The 22,921-nt window shown below is 53.1% G+C and overlaps 12 protein-coding genes and 1 non-coding gene across 13 annotated transcripts; 8 read left to right on the top strand and 5 right to left on the bottom strand.

The window, feature by feature from the left end:
* Nucleotides 1-374: 374 nt before the first annotated feature.
* Nucleotides 375-2,330, top strand: BDV59DRAFT_192411 (uncharacterized protein; the record flags this gene model as incomplete). Its single annotated transcript, XM_073692041.1, has 5 exons — nucleotides 375-579; nucleotides 639-1,622; nucleotides 1,671-1,736; nucleotides 1,814-1,953; nucleotides 2,004-2,330. The coding sequence occupies 5 exons, from the start codon at nucleotides 375-377 to the stop codon at nucleotides 2,328-2,330; spliced, it is 1,722 nt and encodes a 573-aa protein (XP_073549270.1).
* A 279-nt stretch (nucleotides 2,331-2,609) lies between these two features.
* BDV59DRAFT_t82 lies at nucleotides 2,610-2,691 on the top strand. The gene has a single exon. It is a non-coding gene; the product is annotated as a tRNA-Ala (tRNA).
* Nucleotides 2,692-2,768: 77 nt separating this feature from the next.
* BDV59DRAFT_175591 (RNA polymerase II-binding domain-containing protein) lies at nucleotides 2,769-4,833 on the top strand. Its single transcript, XM_073689288.1, has 2 exons — nucleotides 2,769-3,037; nucleotides 3,102-4,833. The coding sequence occupies exons 1-2, from the start codon at nucleotides 2,816-2,818 to the stop codon at nucleotides 4,527-4,529; spliced, it is 1,650 nt and encodes a 549-aa protein (XP_073549269.1). The 5' UTR covers nucleotides 2,769-2,815; the 3' UTR covers nucleotides 4,530-4,833.
* On the bottom strand, nucleotides 4,748-5,407 carry BDV59DRAFT_200849 (uncharacterized protein; the record flags this gene model as incomplete). Its single annotated transcript, XM_073693677.1, has 3 exons — nucleotides 4,748-4,873; nucleotides 4,940-5,016; nucleotides 5,098-5,407. 3 exons carry the CDS (start codon nucleotides 5,405-5,407, stop codon nucleotides 4,748-4,750), a joined length of 513 nt encoding a protein of 170 aa, XP_073549268.1.
* A 1,213-nt stretch (nucleotides 5,408-6,620) lies between these two features.
* Nucleotides 6,621-7,440, bottom strand: BDV59DRAFT_12123 (uncharacterized protein). Its single transcript, XM_073686804.1, has 2 exons — nucleotides 7,285-7,440; nucleotides 6,621-7,130 (listed from the first exon to the last, which is right to left on the bottom strand). The coding sequence occupies exon 2, from the start codon at nucleotides 7,114-7,116 to the stop codon at nucleotides 6,721-6,723; it is 396 nt and encodes a 131-aa protein (XP_073549267.1). The 5' UTR covers nucleotides 7,117-7,130; nucleotides 7,285-7,440; the 3' UTR covers nucleotides 6,621-6,720.
* A 2,646-nt stretch (nucleotides 7,441-10,086) lies between these two features.
* BDV59DRAFT_175589 (emp24/gp25L/p24 family protein) lies at nucleotides 10,087-11,205 on the bottom strand. The gene is made up of 4 exons (XM_073689287.1): nucleotides 10,979-11,205; nucleotides 10,713-10,901; nucleotides 10,366-10,645; nucleotides 10,087-10,221 (listed from the first exon to the last, which is right to left on the bottom strand). The coding sequence occupies exons 1-4, from the start codon at nucleotides 11,129-11,131 to the stop codon at nucleotides 10,211-10,213; spliced, it is 633 nt and encodes a 210-aa protein (XP_073549266.1). The 5' UTR covers nucleotides 11,132-11,205; the 3' UTR covers nucleotides 10,087-10,210.
* Nucleotides 11,206-11,549: 344 nt separating this feature from the next.
* On the bottom strand, nucleotides 11,550-15,741 carry BDV59DRAFT_12086 (ubiquitin-specific protease UBP15). Its single transcript, XM_073686792.1, has 9 exons — nucleotides 15,599-15,741; nucleotides 15,372-15,492; nucleotides 15,058-15,202; nucleotides 14,838-14,995; nucleotides 14,597-14,786; nucleotides 13,485-14,542; nucleotides 11,980-13,430; nucleotides 11,799-11,928; nucleotides 11,550-11,743 (listed from the first exon to the last, which is right to left on the bottom strand). Exons 1-9 carry the CDS (start codon nucleotides 15,605-15,607, stop codon nucleotides 11,634-11,636), a joined length of 3,372 nt encoding a protein of 1,123 aa, XP_073549265.1. The 5' UTR covers nucleotides 15,608-15,741; the 3' UTR covers nucleotides 11,550-11,633.
* Nucleotides 15,742-15,824: 83 nt separating this feature from the next.
* On the top strand, nucleotides 15,825-16,181 carry BDV59DRAFT_175587 (uncharacterized protein; the record flags this gene model as incomplete). Its single annotated transcript, XM_073689286.1, has 1 exon — nucleotides 15,825-16,181. A coding segment is annotated over exon 1 (197 nt), but the record flags the coding sequence as incomplete, so codon positions are not given.
* A 952-nt stretch (nucleotides 16,182-17,133) lies between these two features.
* On the top strand, nucleotides 17,134-18,888 carry BDV59DRAFT_12064 (protein kinase PKP2). Its single transcript, XM_073686788.1, has 4 exons — nucleotides 17,134-17,483; nucleotides 17,540-17,659; nucleotides 17,725-18,007; nucleotides 18,067-18,888. The coding sequence occupies exons 1-4, from the start codon at nucleotides 17,344-17,346 to the stop codon at nucleotides 18,856-18,858; spliced, it is 1,335 nt and encodes a 444-aa protein (XP_073549263.1). The 5' UTR covers nucleotides 17,134-17,343; the 3' UTR covers nucleotides 18,859-18,888.
* Nucleotides 18,889-19,302: 414 nt separating this feature from the next.
* Nucleotides 19,303-19,870, top strand: BDV59DRAFT_200844 (YqaE/Pmp3 family membrane protein; the record flags this gene model as incomplete). Its single annotated transcript, XM_073693676.1, has 4 exons — nucleotides 19,303-19,414; nucleotides 19,469-19,528; nucleotides 19,590-19,665; nucleotides 19,714-19,870. 4 exons carry the CDS (start codon nucleotides 19,303-19,305, stop codon nucleotides 19,868-19,870), a joined length of 405 nt encoding a protein of 134 aa, XP_073549262.1.
* A 154-nt stretch (nucleotides 19,871-20,024) lies between these two features.
* BDV59DRAFT_175584 (signal peptidase complex subunit SPC3) lies at nucleotides 20,025-21,085 on the bottom strand. Its single transcript, XM_073689285.1, has 3 exons — nucleotides 20,812-21,085; nucleotides 20,668-20,741; nucleotides 20,025-20,594 (listed from the first exon to the last, which is right to left on the bottom strand). Exons 1-3 carry the CDS (start codon nucleotides 20,955-20,957, stop codon nucleotides 20,101-20,103), a joined length of 714 nt encoding a protein of 237 aa, XP_073549261.1. The 5' UTR covers nucleotides 20,958-21,085; the 3' UTR covers nucleotides 20,025-20,100.
* Nucleotides 21,086-21,208: 123 nt separating this feature from the next.
* On the top strand, nucleotides 21,209-22,151 carry BDV59DRAFT_175582 (gamma-glutamylcyclotransferase family protein). Its single transcript, XM_073689284.1, has 2 exons — nucleotides 21,209-21,439; nucleotides 21,517-22,151. Exons 1-2 carry the CDS (start codon nucleotides 21,412-21,414, stop codon nucleotides 22,041-22,043), a joined length of 555 nt encoding a protein of 184 aa, XP_073549260.1. The 5' UTR covers nucleotides 21,209-21,411; the 3' UTR covers nucleotides 22,044-22,151.
* A 159-nt stretch (nucleotides 22,152-22,310) lies between these two features.
* Nucleotides 22,311-22,840, top strand: BDV59DRAFT_200841 (nuclear transport factor 2 family protein; the record flags this gene model as incomplete). The annotated part of the gene is made up of 3 exons (XM_073693675.1): nucleotides 22,311-22,416; nucleotides 22,494-22,752; nucleotides 22,804-22,840. 3 exons carry the CDS (start codon nucleotides 22,311-22,313, stop codon nucleotides 22,838-22,840), a joined length of 402 nt encoding a protein of 133 aa, XP_073549259.1.
* Nucleotides 22,841-22,921: the final 81 nt, after the last annotated feature.

Below are 22,921 nucleotides of genomic sequence, written 5' to 3'. Positions count from 1 at the left end.
ATCTCCTGCGTCTGGCGGTGGATCGCTTCCCGCGGCAATACGAGGATTTCCGTTTCCTAGCCACAGCCGCCTCGCCCCTGAAGGAAGCAAAGGCTCTGATCAATCTTTTGTTCCTGAACTACATCTCTAAAAATGGCTTCTCAACTGCTCATTGGGCAAGATGTTCGAGATACGTTCAGAGAAGCTCCAGTTGCCCAAATGACACTCAGATCGTCGATCTTGGCGGGATACGAACCTCGTTAAATAAATCTCTGGCCCAAACATCATGAATTTGTTCAAAATACAGAGGCCTATACATTCGTTAGAGCCACTTACACTTGTCGTGGGTGTTGTCGTTGGCGTTTTTGCTGGACTTCCCCTCTTGATAGCCCAACATGGTGGGCCTTTTGCGGTCATGGATGGCTTCTAGCCTCGTACTCTCGTTACTTGCTCAACAAGGCCTCTCGACATTCGTTTTCCAGGATATCGATCCGCCTCACCTAACACCCAGGCGTCTTATGGTCCGAGGAACTGAGAACCATAACGCATCTTATTACTCAGGCTTAGACCCTCAGAGACAGGACTCCTTCTACTGGGGTGGTATGTATACAGTTTCTAATTGAAACCTACCCAACAGTCGATTCTGACATGTTCCTCAGGCAGCAAAGATGGCCAGGAAGCCGTGGCAAACTTTACCGTCGACACCGCCGAAGACAAAACTAGCATTGTGTCGATGGAGAAGTTCCGCAAGATGCTCAACTCCATCCAGTGCACGAACACCAGCTTGACTATGGGATTTAAGGACCACGCATCGTTTGCATATGTGAGACGGAAGTGGCAGTGGGTCAATGATGAGGATGACCGTACTTTCATCATGGTCGCCGGCACCGGCGACTGTGCGTGGAACACCCATCGTCTGCCATTCAACGTCTCCGAGATTGTTTTCGACGACCGTTCACATGCCGCCCGACTCCATGGGAGACCGACCGAATGGAAAGATGCTGTCAAGAACTACGAGCTCACCGTTGGCTATATTCCTGGGTCTCGTTCGGCTACCAAGAAGCGAGACATCGACAAGGACCTGTCGGTTGACTTCAACCACCCGCTACCGATGAGCTCCATGGAGTTCGATACCCCCGTGGACGATCTCAAGATCACATATTCCTGTGAAGAATGTGGGACTACGGGTTCGTTTGAGTTCGGATTCCACATCAAGACCTCATGGGGCGTTCCTCAAGAAGCTTCGTTCTCACTGGCTCCAAATGGCGTTTCCGCAAAATTCATCCCCAGTCTCGGCCTCAGTGGGAACTTCACCGACTCATTTGAGAAGAAGATTCCTCTGGGCTCGATCCCGATTGGGGGTATTAGCATCCCCGGAGGTATTCTTGATGTCGGACCGGAGATCGCGTTCGAGCTGGTCGGCACCATTGGCCCTGTTTCCGGCTCCGCCTCAGTTTCGTCCGGTGTTACCATCAGCCTGTCAGACTCTGCCGAGCTTGAGATTGTTTTGACCGATCCGGACGTGTCAGCTTCCGGCTGGACCCCGAGTGCGAAGACCGAGCCCTTCACGATTGAGGCTAAGATCGAAGCTGAAATGGAATTGGCTCTCACTGCCGGCCTCCAGCTTACGGCTGAGGCTCTGGGTAAGCTCAATATTTGATGGGATAAGGATCAATCTAACCTTTTTGCAGGCCAGGGATACGAGGCAGGGGTTGATCTTAAACCCTATTACGGCGCTACTTTGTCTGTCTCTGAGAGTAAGTTGCGAAGCTTCTCACCGCTGTTGTTGATCCCTACTCACCCCTTATAGAACATTCTTACGAAGACGGCGAAGAACAAGCTGAAGGCGTGTGCAAGGATGACCCTGAAAATCATACCATGGGAGTCTCCGTGACGCCAAAGGCGGGTGTTAGTCTGAACGCCGAGATTTCGGAGGCAGACGGCGGGGATACGGTGGCAGAAGTCACAATTGCGGTAGGGTAGAGCTGTGTCTGTGTTCTACGATGAATCTAATTTGTTTTTAGGAGATTACTATACCCATGGATAGCGCTTGCTATGGCTTTGGCCCTACCGCCAGTGGATCACCTAGCAGCAGTGCCTCCCCGACGCCGTCTTCCAGCAGGATTGCTAGCAGCAGTGCATCACCGAGACCATCTTCAAGCGCAGTGGCCAGCAGCAGCGCCACTCCCACGCCAGTATATTCATCCAGCGTCTACACGCCTTCGTCCGCTCCTTACACTTCTACGACTGCTTATTCCTCCGCATCTTCGTCCGCGACGCCGAGCTCTTCGTCTGTTGCTCCTTCTTTGCACCTGCATGGACGGAACTACAGGAGACACGGATGGCATTGAAGTTCTGCTCGGGGGTGTAGGCTTTAATTTTTGCTGTAATCCACGGCCTTCGCTTCTCTACAGTCTTCACAAATATATATATTAAACATTTACTTCTTGACTTCTAGTCCTACTTGAATCTACCTTTACTATCGATTTATGAATTCTTACTCCGTCCTACCCCTACCCCTTTATTCCTATCCTATTAAATATCTATACTTAGTGCATTGCAATGAAATAGAAAAAAAAAAAATTACCCTCCTTCATGTAGCATTCATTTCCACATTCCATCACGTGCAAGGGGTTGTGGTTTAGTGGTATAACGTTCGCTTAGCATGCACTCGCATGCGAAAGGTCCGGGGTTCGATTCCCCGCAACTCCATTTTTTTGTCCCTCTCGACATTAGCTCAATTATGCGGTAGATACTTTCTCCGGATGTATCGGGTTTATTTTTTGATCAGCATCAAGAGCAGCTCCAAAGCGCAGTGTTGGTCCAGATCACGTGGATGGGCGCATCTAAATCCAACAACATCCGCACTCCATCCAGTCCAACACCAACCACCATCTCACGCCGGGCAATGGCCTCCCACCACCTCGCCATTGCGAAGGCCTCCTTCTCGGCCGGTCTGTTACGTCCGGACCCTACATCAGTTCCGCGCGATGAGATCACCGCATTCCATTCGGCGCTCGACCGGGCGTTGTTGCATTGCTCGCCAGCAAACATCCAGGTTTGATCTGCGCGCCCTTGGTGACGATACCTCCGAGATACTAAATCTTGCGCGACTTGCATAGACCTGCAAACAGTGGCTTCTCAACAATGTCGTCTCATCCTCTAATCGGGTGGGTGTCTGGGGAAAATACCTAGTTGTGTTGGCTGGTTCGTTCGGGGAAGAGAGCAAGCCGGAGACACGGCCGACCACTTCGTCCAAGCGGAAACGCCTGCACATTCTCTACCTTCTCAACGACCTCTTCCACCACACAAAGTACCATCGTGACTCCTCCGCGGCGTTCTCCACCTTGACCGGCTCACTGCAGCCATCCCTCGTCGAGCTCTGGAGCTACGCTGCCTCCTACGACCAACAAAAACACCCGAAACACCACAAGCGTCTTCATGATCTGCTGGATATCTGGGCCGAGCACGGTTACTACGGTAGCGACTATGTCAGCAAGCTGCGCGAGGTTGTTCACAATTCCGCGCTGTCCGGCCCCATCACGACGTCCACCGACATCCAGGCGGGCAGCGTCGCCGCGACCAAGCTCCCAGGCCGAGAGGTCCCATTCATGATGCCGTCGACGCACGGCGATCCGTCCACGCCGTATTATGACCTCCCCGCCGGCAACCTCGTTCCCCACATCATCCCCAACTCGACCATCCCCCTCCGCCCAGACTCCATCAAACCACTGCAGTTCCTGGCTGGCCCAGCGGACGCGAAGCTTGTGACGGCGCTGAAAGACTTCCTAAAGGACGTCGACCGGATATACGGCACCGGCAAGCCCGACGCCAAGGAAAACGAAGTCATCGACATCGACGAACTGGGCCAAACCGTCCTCCGCGACACCGACACCGCCGACATCGTCAACGGCGACACATACTACGGGTGGTCGCGAACGTTCTGCCAACAGATGAAAAGCCGGAACGCTCGCGGCGACTCACGCAGCCGCAGCCCACGTAAACGGCGGTACAGCGAAAGCATCGCTAGCGATGACAGCCGATGGAGTCGGTCGAGATCTCGCAGCCGGACGCCGCCCCCGCGGCGGAGAAGAGGCGCAGCCCGGTACGACTCGCGCTCGCGCTCCCGGTCTCGGTCTCGAAGCGTCTCGCGATCCCGAGAGAAATCCTACTCCCCGCAGGCACCGTCGGCTCCGCGCCATTTCCCCCCGCCTCATAGTCAACATGGTAACCACCCGACGCCAGGGTACCCACCGCCCCCGCCGATGCAGTTCCCTCCCTCTATGCCGGGAGCTCCCCCTCCTCCTCCCCCGAATTACCAGGGCGCATGGCCCCCACCGCCGCCTCCGCCGATGTCGCATTATGGATCGCCCGCCCCGAATGCGGGGGGCTATCCTCCCGCCATTCCGCCGGGCCAGTTCCCCCCGATGCACATGGGGCCGGCCCAGCCGATGCCGCCAGGATCGTATCATTTCCCTCCGCCTCATTCGGGAGCTCGAGGGGGAGGCTGGGGGCAGCAGCATGGGTATCCGCCGGGGCGGTGGCGGTAGTTGTGTAGCCATGGCCATGAATGTATGAATGAACATCTCAGGGGAGGTACGGGATCTGGACTTCTTCTGGATAACTTAGTGATGAACATGGATATAATGTTATTCTCCAAACACTACCGCACTGCCAAAGCTCCACTAGAGATCCTACAAGACCCAAAAATAATTAACACAGAAGAAGCACCAACTCCTCCCAAACACAATCAATATCGCCAAAATCCCTACCAATCCACCGGCAGCGCCACGGCTTCCCTTGCAGAATGCCTATTGTGACTACGCTGCAACGCCTCCATCGACTTGTTAACCGTCTCTCTGTAATCCAAACACGAGTTGATATCGGTAGTCCCCTGGCAAGAACCAATCAGTCAGCTCTGCAGCCCCAACGCCAATAAAAGCACGGAAAGCCTGCCTACCGTCTTGGGATCCGTCGCACAGCACGACGCCTGATCTTCGCAATGCTCCGGCGCCTCACCATCCTTCATCCGCTCACCTGTACATCACATCTCCGTTAGCTCTGTGCACACCCTCCAACAAGAAGAAAAACGCAAGGAAAGGAATGCCAAATTCTTACAGGAAAACGACACCGGCGAAGCTAAATTCGCCCCCTTCAACGGCGGCAGCAACTTGCCGATGGGGCGGAAAATGGCATCGCCGATCCCAGACAGCGACCGACAGCAGGCCTGGTACTTGTGGGTGACGGGGCATTTTGTCGGGTCGGAGTTTTCCTTTGCAGATTGCTCGACGGCCTGGTCCAGCTTGGCCTGCTCCTCGGGGGTCAAGCTCGCGACCGCCGCCGTGCTGCTGCTGCTGCTGCTGCCGCCGGGACCGGTGGGAACGGCGGTGGCGAGGGCCGCGAGGGCGAGAAGAGTCATGATACGCATTGTGGCTGTCGGATGCGAGGGAGTATTGGATCGTTGTAGGGTATTTGGACGGTTATGCTGAGAGTGAGAGATGCTATCGAGGGCGAGGGGAGTGCGGCATATAACAGACAGACGGATAGATTGACAGGCAGACGGGACGGACGGGAACTGAGTTCGTGCAAAGCGTTAGGTCTATCCCTAGGCAAGTGACGGGGCCGACTTGGTAAAGATAAGCTTCGCGGTTCGGTGCCTGTCCTCAGCATACGCCTGGGAGGCCGGATGGACCATGGTGGAACAGGCAGTGCTGCTGTTGTCCAGGAGTTAAGGTACAAGGAGGCACGCGTCTTGGACCAATAGCCCTGGGAGTTTAGGGGTAGTTGGAATGTAGGATTAGGTGATCTGCCCCGTGGTGGAATGCGGCGAGCATGAGGCTAGGTTTCTTGTATGGTATGTACTCGGCTTTTGAACAAGGGCGAGGCGACTGGAAGTCATTTTGAAGCGTCGATTTCTATACTGATTGACCCGTAAAGGTGGTAGTAGATGTAGGATGTGCTGCGTTGAAAGATCGGCTCATATGGTTGGAGGGCCTATATGAAGGGGCCCAGGACATGCAAGGGGTCTGCATTTTCACGCCCTCGACACATAATGACCTGGATGGATTCCAGCACGAGAAGGTTTGAGACGATCTAGCCCAGTATTAGAAGGAAACGCCAGGAAATCAATCACACGAGTGTCATTCTAAGTGTCAAACTACTCATCAGGTCATAATGCATCATGGCACAGGGAGGACGGAAACCCGCCGTACATCGCTGCAAAGATGTAGATAATACACAAGCAGAAGATCAAGCGCCATGTGAACGGAATTCAGTTATACAGAAGAATTTGGAGGGATCCCGAAGTCGATTGATGCTAGCTGCCCGGAACTAACCGCGGACAGCAAACGACCAAATGAAGAAAAAGGGACAGGACTACAGTACGGAGTAGACAAGATACGTTCAACGACAGAAAGCCAGTATCCGGGTCGAAATAACCCGAACAGAAAGCATTTCATGTCTAGAATCAAGTCACGCCATACTATCCAGGATCCCAGAAGACCAACGGGGGAAAACAAACAAGACAAACGAGTGACATCCATTGTAGCTCAGCTCAGCACGAGCACATCCATGGCTTGGGTTGATAAATCGATCGCTTCGCTCTGCCATTGCTTTCAGTGTACTCTCGCTAAACGTCAAACGCCAGGAGCTAATGGCCGAAGCCATCGGCCCTGTAAACTGTCAAACACCTTGCTCAAAAAGCGCATAACTATTATCAAAGGCAGCAAGTGCTACCTGCAACTAACATAGATGCGTTGACCTGCTGGTCTTTGCACTGGGCTCTGCCCTATCACCAGAAACAGCAAAGTCGTGGTGGTTGATGCCTGCAGAGGTAGAGTCGGAGGAGTTCTTGGACAAGCCAGTGGACGACGAATCACCGCTCTTGCCACTAGTCTCACTGCCTCTACTGCTGCGGCTTCTCGAAGACCCTTTGTCGTCATCCAGGTCGGTAAAGTTGGCCATGCGGTGTTGAGTGTATTCCAGCATAACTCGGCTGTAGTCTTCTATAGATGTACGAGGGTCTGCGGTCCGTTGTGTCTGCAGCTGGGGAAGGGGCCTCTCCCCGGGAGGACGACACCCTCCCCCGTCTGTTGGCGACATAGATGCAACAGTGTTCAGCTCCTTAACAGTGGACATGATCGCAGGCGTATCTGAAAATAAAACAAACACATCAGTTGCAGCCATCACATCTGACCCTAGAGTCATCTACGGCGGATACATGCTGCACCGTCAAACTCGAGAGATATGGAACACATATTGACGGGCTTGAGAGCGCAGCAGGCCAAATCATCGATGCTTTCTCACCTAGTACGAGGGTAGCGCAGCGGGCAGGAATCTGTGAAAAGGGCTAGGCAGTAAGGAGACCTTGGGGTGAAAGAGAAAGAGAGATATTTCCAAGTCAGAGGCTTAAAATCCAAAGGTAATCACAATCCAGACGGGAATAGATCAAGAAGTGTGTTTCTGGATGAGATAGCTCCCGCTGAGGGGGCCATAATTTAAAAGGGCATCCATGGATAAGGGGGCCGGACGGTTTGACATGAGATCACAGCAGCAAACAGGAGGTTGACCGAACAAGGGCTACAATTGGTTCGCATCCTTCCTTCTAGCCCACAGCAGGCACATTCAGCATACCCACGAAGTGGCAGTCCTATAGCCGACCCCATGACATCATGGGGATCCAGGAGGGGAGCGGAGGAGGAGATGGATGGAGGTTACCGATCGTACTAAGCCCACTCACACATCCTTGGGACCAGAATGGCTCAATACATCAGAGGACGATCGGAAATAACCGTACTCCACAAGCTTATAGGTTTATGGGTTGTGCTTCCCCCGGATGGACCATGGGTCCCATCTAGTGGACTAGTATGAGGTCACCGAAGGATTCCAACTGGGTCACCCAGCAGAGGGTCTCGTCCCTGCAGATCCCCACCGGTTGTTTGGCCTGCAAAGGAGCAAGTTGGTAATAACATGACGATGGTTGTTGAAGATGTGGGTGGGCTACATATGCGAACAGCGAACGGACCAAAAGTCTATTGTGCAGCTTCCACTACGGACACTAGTCCGTCTTGTTACGGCGGGAAGAGACCAAGAAGTGCAATGTGTCATAAATGGGTCCAAAGGCAGACTAGCTAGTTAGTCTGGTATGTAGGTATGCTGGATGGTTCCCGCCTCATGAGCTGTCCACTTTGGACCGTCTTCGAGATAATGAGTGACATAACAATTGTTATAACGGTCAAGACGAGAGGAATTGAACTCTCCAAACAGGCCTAGATTTTTCTGATCGGCGGCCCGACCAAATAGGGGTTGGACACCGAGTCATATTCCAGAGCGTCAACGGTGGACGATGATGCAGGACTGCTGAATAACAGTGTCCAGAGCCATGGGAAAAGCGCCTGAGGCAAAATACAAAACGGGAAAATGGGATGGAGTGCCTGAGGCCGGTGACGTCAGGTGGCTGCTGAAGCCCTGATCAATAGCGATACAAACCACGACCAGCACCTTCGGAGTCATCATCCACCCACCAGCATCCAATGGCCAGATTATGGCCCGTGAGGAGTGCCGAATACGAGCGAATATCCTGGTCATAGCCAGCCAGAATATGTCATGAACAGAAATTCGAAGTTCACGGAACCTTCTTCCGAAGATCAGCTCCCCAGCTGATACAGATATTGCTCGACAGCGACAGCCCTTCACCACTGCCGACACTAAAAGGCACACCAGTCGCGCAGGCGGCCATCCTCCTACACCACATCGTCTTCTCTAACCTTAAAATGACAGATATTTCTTCATCCTCAATGGCGAATCGCCAACCCCCCCAAAGTTCATCCTCGACCTACCACCGCAGACGAGAACCAATCCGTTTGACGCCTGGTGCAGATCAGCAGGATTTTTCGCCACTCGAATGGATTTAGCCGCAAGCGTCTTAGACCTGTCCGGGGGGGCCTTCATGCCGGGGCCTTTCTCGACGGCCCATCAAAAGCACCATGCATTGCCGCAGGAGAAACTAGACGCCACGCATGCTCAACGGAAAGCTGATCTCGACGCCATCCCATGCCCGACTCTCCGGCTGCCATGGAGCGTCCGTCGCAGGAGCTGGTCGACCACGACCGAACCAACCAAGACATCGATTCCAATGCTACCGAGTAGCTGCTGCAACTGCTAGCCAAACATTCGTGCCGGGAAATCGTAGCGTACTGTCCGCCGTACTGACTGCACGTAGGTTCCAGTCTCCTGGTGGACCTCCCCACGCAAGGTGATACTAAGATACTAGCCGAAGGCAACTTTTCTGGACTTACAACTCTCCAACACTTCTCAGGTCTCAGTCTAGAAAAACTCCGATCATGGAAGTAACAGCTATGGCCCCTGCGACTGGTAAGTATCAACACAGACCGGGAAATCAATACCACCTCCCCTGGTAAACCAGACAAGTAGGACAGGGTACTCCGTACAAGCCAGGAACGAGAAGACACCACGGGTTCTAGATGATATCACCCAAGCCACCCAACCCCTATTGACACGTTGGCCATGGAGAAGCTGCGAAATCATACCACGCCAAAAGAAACGGTGCGGCTCCCCCCTACCGCGGCGCTGTTCCCCTGCACCTTAACGTCATCTGAGACGGCGACAGTCCACTCGGAGACTGTGATACAATCCACACGTTTCGTAGCACATGTACCGGTTTCCCTAAGGATGGTCGATGGGGGAACGCAGGAAGAGCATGCAGCAGGCCCCATTCGTTGCACTTCCAGACTTTTCTAGCTCTCTTGGGAAAAATCTGTTTTCGTCCTCGAAAATCGACCGGCCCTTGCGCAAAGATTGTCGCCATGACATCGTTCTAATATTTGCACGAGGGTCATCGTGGACTAGACGCCTTTTTGACCAGCACAAACAAGCCTATTGGCATTTCCTTTCCCGCGTCTAATTTCCCTAATGGTTGACAGACAACAACGCGTCGAATCCACACACGTAGTACCCACGGTTGGGAATGCTTGGTTCATGGTGAGCAGGAGGAAAATCTGTTTCGGAAACCGGAATGAATCACGGGCCAGCGACGAACAATGCCGAGTCCCCGATCAACGTACGCCGTAGAAAAAAAAATTATGTGAATCGTTCTGTTAACTGGCTTAATTCAACAGCTCAATACAAGGATTTCTAAATCCACTGGGGAAGTAGTTACAACAGTAGACGCCCGAATCAAAATGACATAGCTTATAACAATCATGCTCACTCATCACACGTAACCTGCAACCACCGGTTAGCGCCCCATACACCCAATGCCACCAGCCAGGAGGGATAACGTCACCAGGGGAGACGAAGGGGGTAATTGGAGGGGGAGGAGGAGAGGGGGGAAGGGAGTGTCGTCAGTGGGATAACTTGGGGACGTACCTTTCCGGGCACCCTGGAAGAAAAACCGGACGATGAAGACCTGCAGCCCCGCCATGGACACCATCATCAAGCCCTCGATGACGCTGAAGTTGAAGATCCGGCGCTCGGTGCTACGGACGGTGCTGAAGTTGCGGTTCTCGCGGGTCCTGAAGTACTTCTGGTTCCGCGAGATGGTGGACAGCTGGGCGGAGAGCTTGAAGATCGATTCCTCAAGCGCGGAGGCCTGTTCGGGGCTGGCGCCCTGCTTGGACGGGAGTTGCGCGCGCTGTTCGTTTTCGATCTGTTCGGCAAAAGGGCAGTGCGTTAGGCGTCTCGTTCGGTCGTTACCCCAACGGGGGTGGACCTACCGCAATCTCAAAGTCCACAATCTTCTCAGCAAACGTCGACATCTCATTGTTGAAGCAGAATTGGTACTCTCCAATGCTCTGCGCAGTGAAGACGAAATCGCCCTGTCGCTCCTTTGTTCCATCCAAGACTACCTTTCCACCGGGGCCGACCACCGCGTAATCAACATCGAAAGAACCACCGGATTGAACCTAGAGAAGAAAGCAAGTCAGCACGTTCTTTCTCTGACTGTCGGAACACATTGTAAGCGTCATTGGAGAGTACTCACCGCGAAATAGAATGCGACTTTGGCGTTCTGCTGGTCAACATAGTTGTAGAAACAGGCCTTCTCGTTGGCCTCCAGCCGGTAAGTCAAGGCGGTAGCGGTCACAGACGACACGAAAGCGGCCAAAAGGCCTATTACCAGAGCTGCAAAACGCATCGTGAAAGAAACGGAGAGCCTGAAGCTCGGTTGCGCGCACTCTCCAGGGGTTGCTGGCAATCTCGAGGCACACGCGGGTCCGGAAGTCCCAAGTTCTGGACAGCTGTTGAACTCCGTGTTTGTCCCGTTTGCATCCCGACCGGACAAACCAAACAAACTGCCATATCGAGATATCCCGTTGGCACTACTCCGTACTATGGGACGCGTTGCTTGAATTGACCTTTTTGGCTTTTTTTATTCTTCGAAACTTATATGAACGTAAACCAAATAGTGAGAAACCACGGGGCAGCCACACACGTCTCAATATTCTGGAAGCAATGTCCCCTGGTAGCTAGCAGTACTGCGAAACCTGCCCGTCTAAAAAGAGCAAACGAAATGTGCAAGCAGATTCTCCCAGAATTCACATGGATTAGATTTTCCTCAAATAAATACCCCGTGGACAGATACTACTTCCACGTGGGCTGCCTCACCCCGGCACGATCACAAAACTGGAGTGATGCGTCTATCGGATAAAAAACGACTCGCTTCGGTTCCAGAAGCTCCGGCTCTTATTTACATGGTCAAGGCCAAGAAGATCATCGGCATCACCAACAATATCGGAGAGAATGTCATCTATATATCCGGTCAGTTTATACTTTGGACCTCTATACAGAATAGCTGAACATACCATCTTCGAGGTAGCGTGGGTTGGAGTACAACGACCGAGGAACAACTGCAAATTTGATCTTCTCAAACTGCTTGCCCTTGATGCCAGTCCGCTTGGAAAGGCGCTCCTTAGTTTCCTTGAAAATCTCACCCTGTGGCCGGTCAGTGGTCTCTCTGGTTAAAATCACACCCGCATAACTTACAGGCTTCATCACAAACTTGAAAGGAACACCATGTGGCCTGCTGGGCTCCCGATCAAAGTTGTAGGCATTGATGGTCCGTTCGCCCTCTGCCATGTTACTTTCTTCTTCAGGAATTCTCTCCGCGTATAACGTAACAAACTCATTGATGCCTGCAATCTTGAAATCCGGCTGGAATTCCTTGTATATCTTCCCGGCGTGTGTTTCGTAGATGCGGACATCCTGGATGGTGTCGTCGTCAAGGTTTGCCTTCTTCTGCAACCCGGAAAGGAGGTCCGCAATTGTCCCATCCCGCGGCACCAAGACCTCAACCACCTGTTCTTTCGTGACACCCTCCGGTAACCAGGTCACCTTAAGGCACGTTTTCGACTCATAGTCACTCAGACTCGTCTCCAAAACCTCATAGTACAGTGCATCTGGACGATTCATGTTGTACCCATAGCCTGCCATTTGGCCGCTGAGTATTTGGTAAAGTGTCTGATTCGATTGCGTCGGGTTCCGCTTGATGAACTGCTTGGCTTTTCCTGTGCTTGCGTGTACAGGGGCAAACCGCAGGTGGGTGAATTCGACATTCAAATGCTCCCCGACCTTCTTGGAAAATTGATCGTAGGTCATCTTGCGACTGAGGGTCAGAGTAAATTCATCGCCGTCAGTCGCCTTGAGTGGGGCAAACGTAATGTCTATCCGGTTGAGGAGGTAGTCGTAATACTGTGTCGCATCCTGGTACAGAGCTGTCGCAGGCAGCTCTGTGTCTTTGACTGTTCTCTGGAAGGTGATGATGTCGCCATCCTGGATTTCAGACTGCTGGAAAGTCTGCTTGGGTTTCATGGAGTCGATCATGTTGTGCTTGATTTCTTCGAACAGCATGAACTCCGTGCCCAAAGGCCAGTCCATCTTTTCAAGGATCACGGGGCCAAGTTCCCCAACCTTCTGATTGTTGCGAACATAGACGGGGCCGATACCTGTCAACGTTTGCGACGGCACATCGAAATGCTTCAAGAAAACCAGAACTGTGTTGGAGCTGTCCGGCCACGGAACTGTTCCATCCGCGGCCGGTTCGCCGACTTCCATCCAAACCTTGAAGGGATTTCCTTTCGTGCCAAATCTGACATAAGCATCTTCAACCGTCATTTCCGGGTCCTTGATAACCTGGTCAGGACGTGTGGTCTTATTCTGACGGTTGACCATCACCCAAAACCGGACCTGGTTGGCGTTGATACCTTTCTCTTCAGCAAGTTGTTCGGCGAACTCGCCGACCTTGGTTGTTTTAAGGATCCGGTACTGTTGTGGGAGAGCAGGATCACCCGCCGGCAAGTCAGCGCTGGTCAGATCGAAGCCATGGTGGGATCGGAAAGTCTCCTCAGTCAGGACTCCGACATTAATGTATAAGTGTGCCTCTTCTCTCTCCTTCTTGCGGCGCGCGAATTCCGCACGCTCTTCCACTAGCCTTGTTTCTGCGGATCTTGTTAGTTAATCAACCTAGATGTCATTTTGCTGACAGGCCATACCAATATGAGAGGGGATATCGTCCTTGGTTATGGGAAGCAGGACGTCATCCAATTTCGACTTCCGGATGTAGACCAACATGTAAGCGTTCATCGAGCGTTTTGTCGATAAGCCGCGCGTGTATGGTTGCCGAACTCCAGCAGCGCCATTGGCCAGTTCATACTCGCCACCGTAGTTCTCCTCGAGAACCTCCTTATCCGTAGCGCGAGTCACTCGGTCATCATCAAACTTGTACCAGAATCCATCCTTTGTCGGTTTCAAGAAAGCATAATAGTGGCCCGCATTCAGATCACCGCTGTGCACCAGCACGCCGTGTAGCTGATAGATCCAAGGCTCGGACTTGTCGGCGTCGTTCGAGAGGTAAGGGGTGGCATCAAATTCCATGGGGAAAGCGTGACGGTCGTTTATCTTCATCATCGCATCGCGGTTGATGTCATATTCAAAGCGTTTCAGGTGCAGGTGCAAGACGGGGGGGAAACTCTCGAAGATCTCGCCCTTTTTGGCGTCTTGGAGACCGTACGGCTGGCCAGCGTCGTATTTATTCTCCCCTTCCAAGGTCTCCACTTGTATATAATCCCTGAAGCTGTCGTCGAGGGTCTTGTTGCCGCGCACATTGAGCTGAATATCCCAGAAATCTTCGATGCGGGACGATTCGTAGTCCACATTGATGCAGGAGATGTAGGTCTTCGATTTACCAACGAACATATCCGGGAGTGCTTTTTCAGCCGGCGTGCCTTTCATTTTCTCTTCCAGCCGTTCCATCAGCTTTCGAGAAAGCTCCTGTACATCCTGCTGCTCGAATATCTGGCGCGATTCCCAGCCGAAAGAGGCCGTCAGCTCGGTCGTCGAGACCGAGTTCTCGCTGGTTTGGAGATTGTAAAATAGCCGCTGCAGCGTCCAAGCGCTGTTGTCTCTTTTGGCCTCCGCCTCAGTCGGGATCTGGTAGACCGCCTTCCGGAAGGCGTTGGTGAAGTAGAGCGATTGGAGAAGGGAGTTGAGGTAGCACGTCGCACCCTGATTTTTCAACCCGACCATTCCAGTCTCCTTCTTAGAATCGTAGCTGGCTCAAATAAGTATCCAAACCCTGGGTAAACTTTGAGAGATGAGTACATACTTTTGGAAGCTATGCCACAGGACTCCCGTGGGATCCTTCACCACACGGACGTAGGCTGTGATGTTGGCCTCGTCATTCTGCACCAATGGTGAATCATGACCTTCCCATGGGATGTTGAAAAGTCTCCGCAATTCGCAGAATCTGGTGAAGCCCCAATCTCCCTCGTCGGCATTAAATCGGTGGGTAGCAACTATAGAGGGTTAGTAACAGGTTTACCACCGCAGAATACCGTCGTACATACAGTGAGACACCTTGATGGAGGGATCGTTTACGTTCCACAGGACCAGGGCGAACTGAACGCACGCATACCAGTTTTCGGGAGGCTCGTTTTCCCAAGCATGTTCCAGATAAAACGAAGCGTGTTCGACGTGGTTGCCGAACGGGAAGAAGAGAACCCTCCTGTGAGCTACCGTCAGAAGCTATCTCATCTTGGCGAAGGTAGATCGGGGGGTAAAACCAACCAGGGGAAGCCTCCGCATTCAAATGTCGGACCATGTTCCTTCCGTTTCATTTTCCGCCAATCCTGAATATGCCATGTATGATACGCCTCGGCCTCGGTCTCCAAGTCGGGGTCCTTCGGGAGAACACGCGCCATCATGGCAGGAACTGCATAGTAAAAACGTCAGTTAGGAAGGGGACCAGCACGGGCGATTGCGAGTTGCGGGGCGGTTCGGCCCCGCGGCGGGGGACAGGATGGGATCATTCCATAAAGCTTATGGAGCTCCTTGTGGATGAAACAGAAAGGCAAGAGTATTTGCGAAAGAGATGTCCTTACAGTCGTTCGCGAGAGGCTCTGGCTCCGGTTCCTCCGAACCGGACCGAGAGACCACGACATCATCGGTCCTGTCATTGTGATATTGCTCATATTCGTCGACGAGCATCTCATTATCTGCGACCTAGAGTGGGAAAGATGGGTTAGAAAAGGTAATTATCGTGAAATTCAGCGGTGTGGCGGTAGGAATTCCGGGGGTTGCGTGGAGGCAATGGACGACAAAGACTTACGTTGTCCATCTAGTAACGAAAGTGCGCTCGCGCACTCGGAGCGAAGACCACACTCTATTCAGGTACTCGAGAGGGAGGTAAAATGGAGAGAAGAAAGGGGGATTCTGAAGAGGAGCTGGTGAAATGACAGTGACAGTGAAGAGACTCTGAAGGTAAGATGAAGTAGGGGAGGAAGCGAGAGAGAGAGAGACAGCTGGAAAGCGGAAGTTCGCAGTGGTAGTGGCGGAGTTCGCAGAGCCCAATAATAACGGTTCTCCCGCGCGGGACTATTATTAAGATGCCTCGACAACAACACCCCAACAAGGCTGGTCTCGAGGTTGGATATTTCGCGGTGAGCGAGCGATTGGGAGGATTTCGTGGTCGATTTTCTCGAATATTCAGTTTCTTCCGTCGAATTGGCGCCGTGACGGTGGGATCCTCGTTGCCTGTTTTATTGATGCCTCAGGCACCGACGACTACATCATACCTAGGTAGTTGACTCCATACTGATATGCGGGGGGAACACGACACGTTCTGGTCTGACCTTGAACGAAGGGCAGGAGGAATAGAAGCATCTTTGCCACGTTCACGCTTTACGTTACCCTATAAGAGTTGCATGTCAATGTGACTAAGTCTACACTATGACCCGAACACTGAAAGATAAATCACTACTATTACGGTGATGGCCAGGTGTGACAATAGATAGGGGTGCAGTGAATAACTCGCTTTATTTGCATGTAGCTGCTTGCCTGGCTATCAAGAGAGTTAGTATAACTGCTACCTAGTATGAAAGTAGACGCCGACTTCTTGCCTCATTCTTTCCTCTCCAAGTTTCTACCTTAGCCCTCATTTGTGTTTTCTGCTGTTGACTAACCCTAGCCCTGTATCACACAAGCCTAGGCACTTCATGATAACGGTAAGACGGTAGAATCCAGGCTGACAGCTGCTTCGCCATCGCGCAAGGGCGGCTTTTATAACCACCAGAACCGCACTGACAACGAGCTATCTTAGAGAACAAGGTCAAGACCGCGTTTGGTACAGAAAATATTTACGATTGTAAATTTTCTCAGTCAAGTACTAAGTAGACAAGTGTGAATGTATCTTGTTCGTCCGGGTGTCGCGAAAATACTGCGACGATTGGAAGACGTCAAATCGAGATTTCTGCGAAGGCGAAAGTTCCTACAACCCATATAACGCAGAAGTATAGATATATAGAAAACACCCGGCGTCTGACCTTCTGTCCAAGCAATACGTATAAATAATTTCATGGCTTCTTATAACCTGTGTTGTCGGTGAGTCCTTACATGATTTGCGCATCGCTACAAAATATATCGGCTCACCCTGATGTTCCAGTGATAAGTCTGTACCACAAAAGGTGGCCCTCCATAATATGGTAGTTAGCCAGTTCCCTGCCATGAAATCAATCTTGATCAAGCTTAATAAATATATTTGATTTGAACATATAATACTGCCCAGTATACAATCGCTGTAGGCTTGGCAAGTCACATGCTAAATGCCCTCTCACCGCCCAAGGGAAGTCGAGGTGATTTCAATGTCGCCTGCATTAGCTCCTCTTCCTTCTCCTCCCCCCTCATCGAAAAACAACAGACAACTACGGACGGCCTCAATGTGTCCTGGATGAGGACCATGCATGGAAATCTCTACCCATGCGTGATACTGGGTAAAATCTCGCCGTCGAAGCTTTCTTCATTCGGGAACAACCGCCACAACTCATGATCGGCTTTTGACACGGTTCGCCAACCAACATGTTGCGGAGACCAGCAGCTCGATGCTGCCGCTCTCTCCCGCAGCTGGCCAGCCGAACCTTGAGCCAACGGTTTTATACGGGGAGTCATACTGCGCTTCATACGCCCCCGCCATGGCGACCAGTTTCCGCTCTAGACGAGTATGGACCTCTCGTGTGACTCCGGGAGAGCTTGCTAACCCTCTATTTTCCTCCAGATGGGTCGAACGGGATATTAGACCAATCAGTCTACGGCAGTTGACCTTCTTTGGACGAACGTTGACCGAGTCACGACTCCTCAGCTCTGCGAATTACGTGCGTACCGAGCTCCCCACTAGGTGAGCTTCCTCTTCGACTCAGAACAGCCCGACACATCTGTATTGACCGCGTTTCTATCCAACAGACTCGCCCACCGGTTACGAGACATTCAGAAGCTGCCATACGTGGTCGTGGCAAACCCCCATCTCTCCCTTGTATATGAACTTTACTATAAGGCGTTCGAACGATTTCGAAAAGTTCCGGAAATCAAGACACTAGACGATAATGATCGTTTCTGCGACCTCCTACGCAAGACGCTCCGGGAACATCTGGTGGTGATCCCCAAGCTGGCGATGGGGGTCCTGGAGTGTCGTGATCTGCTCCCGGCGGACATTATGGACGAGTTCATGAATACCTTGCTCCGCGCGGTATGGCCCACACCTGACCTACCAACCCGTCCCATGGCTGACTCGCCTTTGATTCCCAGAGAATATCCCGCCGGGTAATCGCTGAACAGCACCTGGCCCTAACGGAAACCTTCAACTCGCCGTGGCACTTTCCTGACTCCCTGGATCGCACCGATTTGAACGCAGACTTCGTTGGAGAGGTGTTTCTGAAATGTAACGCCAAGGAGGTTGTCGAGCGATGCGGCAAACTGGCCCAGGACATGATGCGGCAAGCCTCGGGATCCGACAAGATCCCTGCTATCTCCGTCCAGGGACATCTCGAGGCTACCTTCCCCTACATGCTGAGTCACCTGGAGTACATCATCGGCGAGCTTCTGCGCAACTCCATCCAAGCTGTCAGCGAGAAATACCAAGGTTCGTCTGAGAAGCCGCCGCCCATCGAGGTGCTCATCTGCGAAGCGCCGCAACATGTGATTCTGCGAGTCTCCGACCAAGGAGGCGGGATCCCCCGGGAGATTCTCCCGTATCTATGGTCTTTCAACAAGGGCCCCCATAGCAAGGCCCGCCTTCAGAATCTGGAACAGGTCCCGGCGATGGCGGCCACGATGCAGGAGCTCACGGTGCCCAAGGAGAGGAAGCGTGTGGATAAAGAGACATTCCGCGAGGGATCGCTCGACTCGCTGACTTCTCGGCCTCCCAATCTCCGACTGGGGGTGGGGCTCCCCATGAGCCGAGTGTATGCGGAGTACTGGGCCGGTAGCTTGGAACTGCATAGTCTGGAAGGGTACGGCGTTGATGCATTCCTCCAGATCTCGAAGCTGGGCAATAAGAATGAACAGGTCACCACGCGCGCATCGATCGATGCGGTATGAGGATGCAGGGATGTATCTTCTCTCCGGAATTGGCAGACATCTATGATGACTACGTTGCTGTTAATGGTGTATAGATTCAAACATAAGGAGTGCAGTCATATATGAAATATTATATACCTCCACACGATCTCTTTTGAGTTGCAGTGCAGCATGAGTGCTGCTCCAAAACGGAATGCCCGGTATTGTCCGGGATGACGTCAGCTGCTGCCCTGCCCTTCCGCGTTCTTCCACCATGGAAACTTTTCTGCCTTGTATGATTGCACCAACAGTCGTCCAGCTCAGCTCTGTGTGACGCCGGCCGGCCGTGGGAAATCTGGACCGCCGTTTCTTAACTGCTCCCCCGCCCAACCAGCTGATCGTCCGCCCTGGGGGTTATATCCAGCATCATATGGACGGCTGATTCGATAGTGACGTCGATCCAACGCCTCTTCCGCGTTGCCAAAAATGCATCGCCTCAATTCCTCCAAAGACGATAACGTCCCCGTCTACATCTTCGTACTTCTGTTCACGATCCTGTTCCTCAGTTTTCTGGGCACGTATCTCGACGATTCCAAGCGTACCGTGAGAGCCTCCGTCAAAAACCAATAGTCAGCAGGGCGATTTGCAATAGACGCCTCCAACATGGCGGGAACAGCTACCATTCTGTGCATGATCCTCATCACTCTGTTCTGTAAGTAGCTACACCAGTAGCAGATTGCAGCCCGGCAGTGGGTGTCCTGACAAGAGCTTAGTGCCTCCTCTCGGCGTATTCCTTATATCAGGCTGCAGTGCTGATTTCTTTATCAACATCCTATTGACAATCCTCGGGTGAGTTCGCCCGCTGCGGTCAACAATGCACCGTGCTAACCGTCGCAGCTACCTCCCAGGCCACATCCACGCTTTTTATCTAGAATACGTATACTACAGTCCTCGGGACACAAGTCCCCTGTCATCTCGACGGGCTCCAGGCGTATATTCCGATCGGATCCAGCAGGGCGAACATCGGCCGATGAACTACGGCACCATCCCATAAACACCGCCTGAGATCAGGCAGTCGAGGTTGATAGTGACGTTGTGCCCACCACGGCGTATAGAAATCTGATAGCGTAAAGTTCCGCAGCACTACAGACCTTTTTTTCTTATATGAATACGAACCGTGCTACCACAGCAGTAATGCAACAGACGTGCATGCAACTAATTTTATTCCCAAATACCTCACATAAAGAACCCATTGAACCCCATACCAATCCCACAACCCCCTCCCTAAACAGCCGCCTGCTCCTTCGGCGGCGCCTTAGTCTTCAGCGCGGGAAAATCAAACGGCTTGCTCGAGTGCACCGCGCCCGCCGTCCGGGGCACGGCACCCGTCGCGGGGCTCCACCACAGCGCGCCGACCCAGGGCTGCACATTCCAGCCGACGGACAGGGTGACGTTCGACCGCTCGGCCAGACGGCCGGTGATGTCGCCGATCTGGTACTTTGCGCGCTGGCCACGCAGACGGAGCACGCCGGGCTCGGCGGCGGCATCCTTCTTCGTCTTCTTCGCCGGGGAGCGCTTCTGGGACTTGGGCTTCTCGGGGAAGAAGCGCTCGCGCAGGGCGGCGAAGGAGTACGGGGATTCCGGGGCGGGGATGATGGTGTCCCAGATGATGGCTTCGGAGTTGGGGAGACGGGTGGATGTCTTGTCGGAGGAGGAGTAGGAGGCGTAGACGTAGACGAAGAGTTGTTTGGTGTTCCAGTTGAAGAGGGGGGTGAGATCTGGTGTTTGTTAGTTAGTGGGTTGGAGTGAGTTCGCACGGGGGAGTGATGGGAGGAAGGAACAGTAGTATACCAGCGTCAAGGTCGAACCGGATCTGCGCGTATTCTTCTTTCTTGGTCGAGTAGTAATGCGGCCGGCCCTTGGTGCTGTTGCGGGTTAGTCGTCGGTTGAGCCGTGCTAGGGGTAAACAAAGTGAACAGGGGGTGTTGGACGTACACCTTGACGTCTTTCAGGACGACGTCAGCCGTTGTGGCATCGGTAGGATACAGTAACACTGAGAGAGCAGCTAAGCCGGCCACGAACATGGCCACCGTCGTGAAGAAGCCGAAGACGGCCTGCGCTCGATTGAGAGCGGAGTGCATGGTGATGGGGCGGGGAGGGAATGAGGGAATCTAGACGGAGAGTAGAGGACGTGGTCGAGTATAAACAGCGGCAAGGTATGTTCTGAGGGAGCGTCTCTCCCGATGAGCCTGCGTGCAATCGAACAGCCGGAGAAGGATACAACCGTGATGGGATATTGAAGCCAGATGGGCCTTTTGGAAGGCGGTGAGCCCGACCTGGGGCTTATCGATAAGCCTCGTCCACGGAGTTATCTCTATGGAGTAGTATAGGGTATCCTGACAACCTCTGCGTCGCATAACTCTTCTCCAGCAGAAGTGACCAGGGAGTCTCGTGTTTTCATCCGATGAGTCTCTAGTTGAACCAGTGCGTCGTCGACGGCTCTAAGCACTGATCTTCCTCATTCCCCATTACACTCCCCCCGACTCTTCAACCCCGCCAACTCGGCAGCAAGACCCGAGCTTCAGATAGCTCAAGATGGGCGACCACGTCCTGTTTTTCTACGGTGAGCTCTCTCCCCAAGGATCGTACTATCAGAACCCTCCCCCCCCAATTTTCTCTACCCATCACTAACTCCCCCAGGAACGCTAATGGCCCCGCAAATCCTCCACCGGGTAATCCACGGCAGCCCAAACCCGCAACCCTGGCAGCGCGACCTCCTCACCTTCAAACCCGCAGTCCTCCACGGCTACCGACGACACCGGGTATGCGGGGCCGACTATCCCGGGATCGTCCGCGAAGATACAGGGTCGGTGCTGGGCACGGTGGTGTCGGGGCTGACAGACGGGGACGTGCACCGGCTGGACATCTTCGAGGGGTCGGAGTACGGGAAACAGAAGGTGACGGTGCGGGTGCTCCGTGAGTCGCTAGGACATCATGACGGCACGGACGATGCGCATGTGCCGGCCGACCCTGACACCGATAAGCACCTGCGGGATGTGCTCGACGCGGCCGGGGCGGAGTTTGCAGACGAGGGAGAAGGGGTTGAGGCGGTCACGTATGTGTACACTGCGGGCCGGGAGATGCTGGAGGACGCGGAGTGGGATTTTGAGGATTTCAAGAAGAATAAGATGGCGTGGTGGGTTGCGGCCGACGAGAGCGAGTGGTAGATACGCGGATGATCTCTTGTTCCTGTGCGGGGTTGCCTTTACCTGGGAATAATGTAGATAGAATTGTAAACTGCAGTCTGCTTGGACATCATCGTCCAGGTGTCCCGATATACTTACTCTCTTGCGACCCGGCGGAAGATATCGGGACCCTGAGCCCCATACGCTCCACCAACCCCATATAGAGCCCCGTGGCTATCGCCCACTTCATTTCACCAGCCCATCACCATCCCATACGGCATACGCTGAAGATACAACAACATACTCAAGATGCCTACCACTGAGCAAGTTAGAGCAATGTTCGCGCCTCTCGAACGCGGCGAAGGACCCGCATTCTTCCAGAACGTCGTCGACGACGTAGACTGGGTCTTGAAAGGTATGGCGGGAAGACATATTTCCTGCGAGCCTCAGGGCGGGCAATACTTAACCGCAACAGCTAACTAACTCCTGTAGGAACCTTCTGTGAGGTCTCGGGCCACTATCACTCGAAAGCCGAGTTCAATGCCGGTATCAAGGCGCTCAGTGCCACTTGGGCAGGGCCTCTGAAGCTGGCTGTCCAGAACGTCATCTGTGATGGACGCCAAGCGGCCGTCGAGCTGAAGGCCGTGGATATGGTCTGCAAGAATGGACTGCCGTTCTCCAACGAGTACACGTGGATCTGCGAGTTCAATGACGATAATAAGATCATCAAGGTTAGAGCCTACATGGACACGTAAGTCATTGCATTGATGCCAACCGGAGACGAAAGATTCTGACGGTTTAGTGATTTGGTGACTCGGTGCATCCGCGAGAATCAGTAAAGGTGTGATCATGGAACTCCATGTTCCTTCTTCAAGAACGCCCACGGTACCATAGCCTGGAATTGCGTTGTATATATATCA

The sequence above is a fragment of the Aspergillus ambiguus genome (genome assembly GCF_047715705.1).
Source record: "Aspergillus ambiguus strain CBS 117.58 unplaced genomic scaffold BDV59scaffold_10, whole genome shotgun sequence".
Taxonomy (NCBI): domain Eukaryota; kingdom Fungi; phylum Ascomycota; class Eurotiomycetes; order Eurotiales; family Aspergillaceae; genus Aspergillus; species Aspergillus ambiguus.
This window is presented reverse-complemented; position numbering and strand designations above follow the sequence as displayed.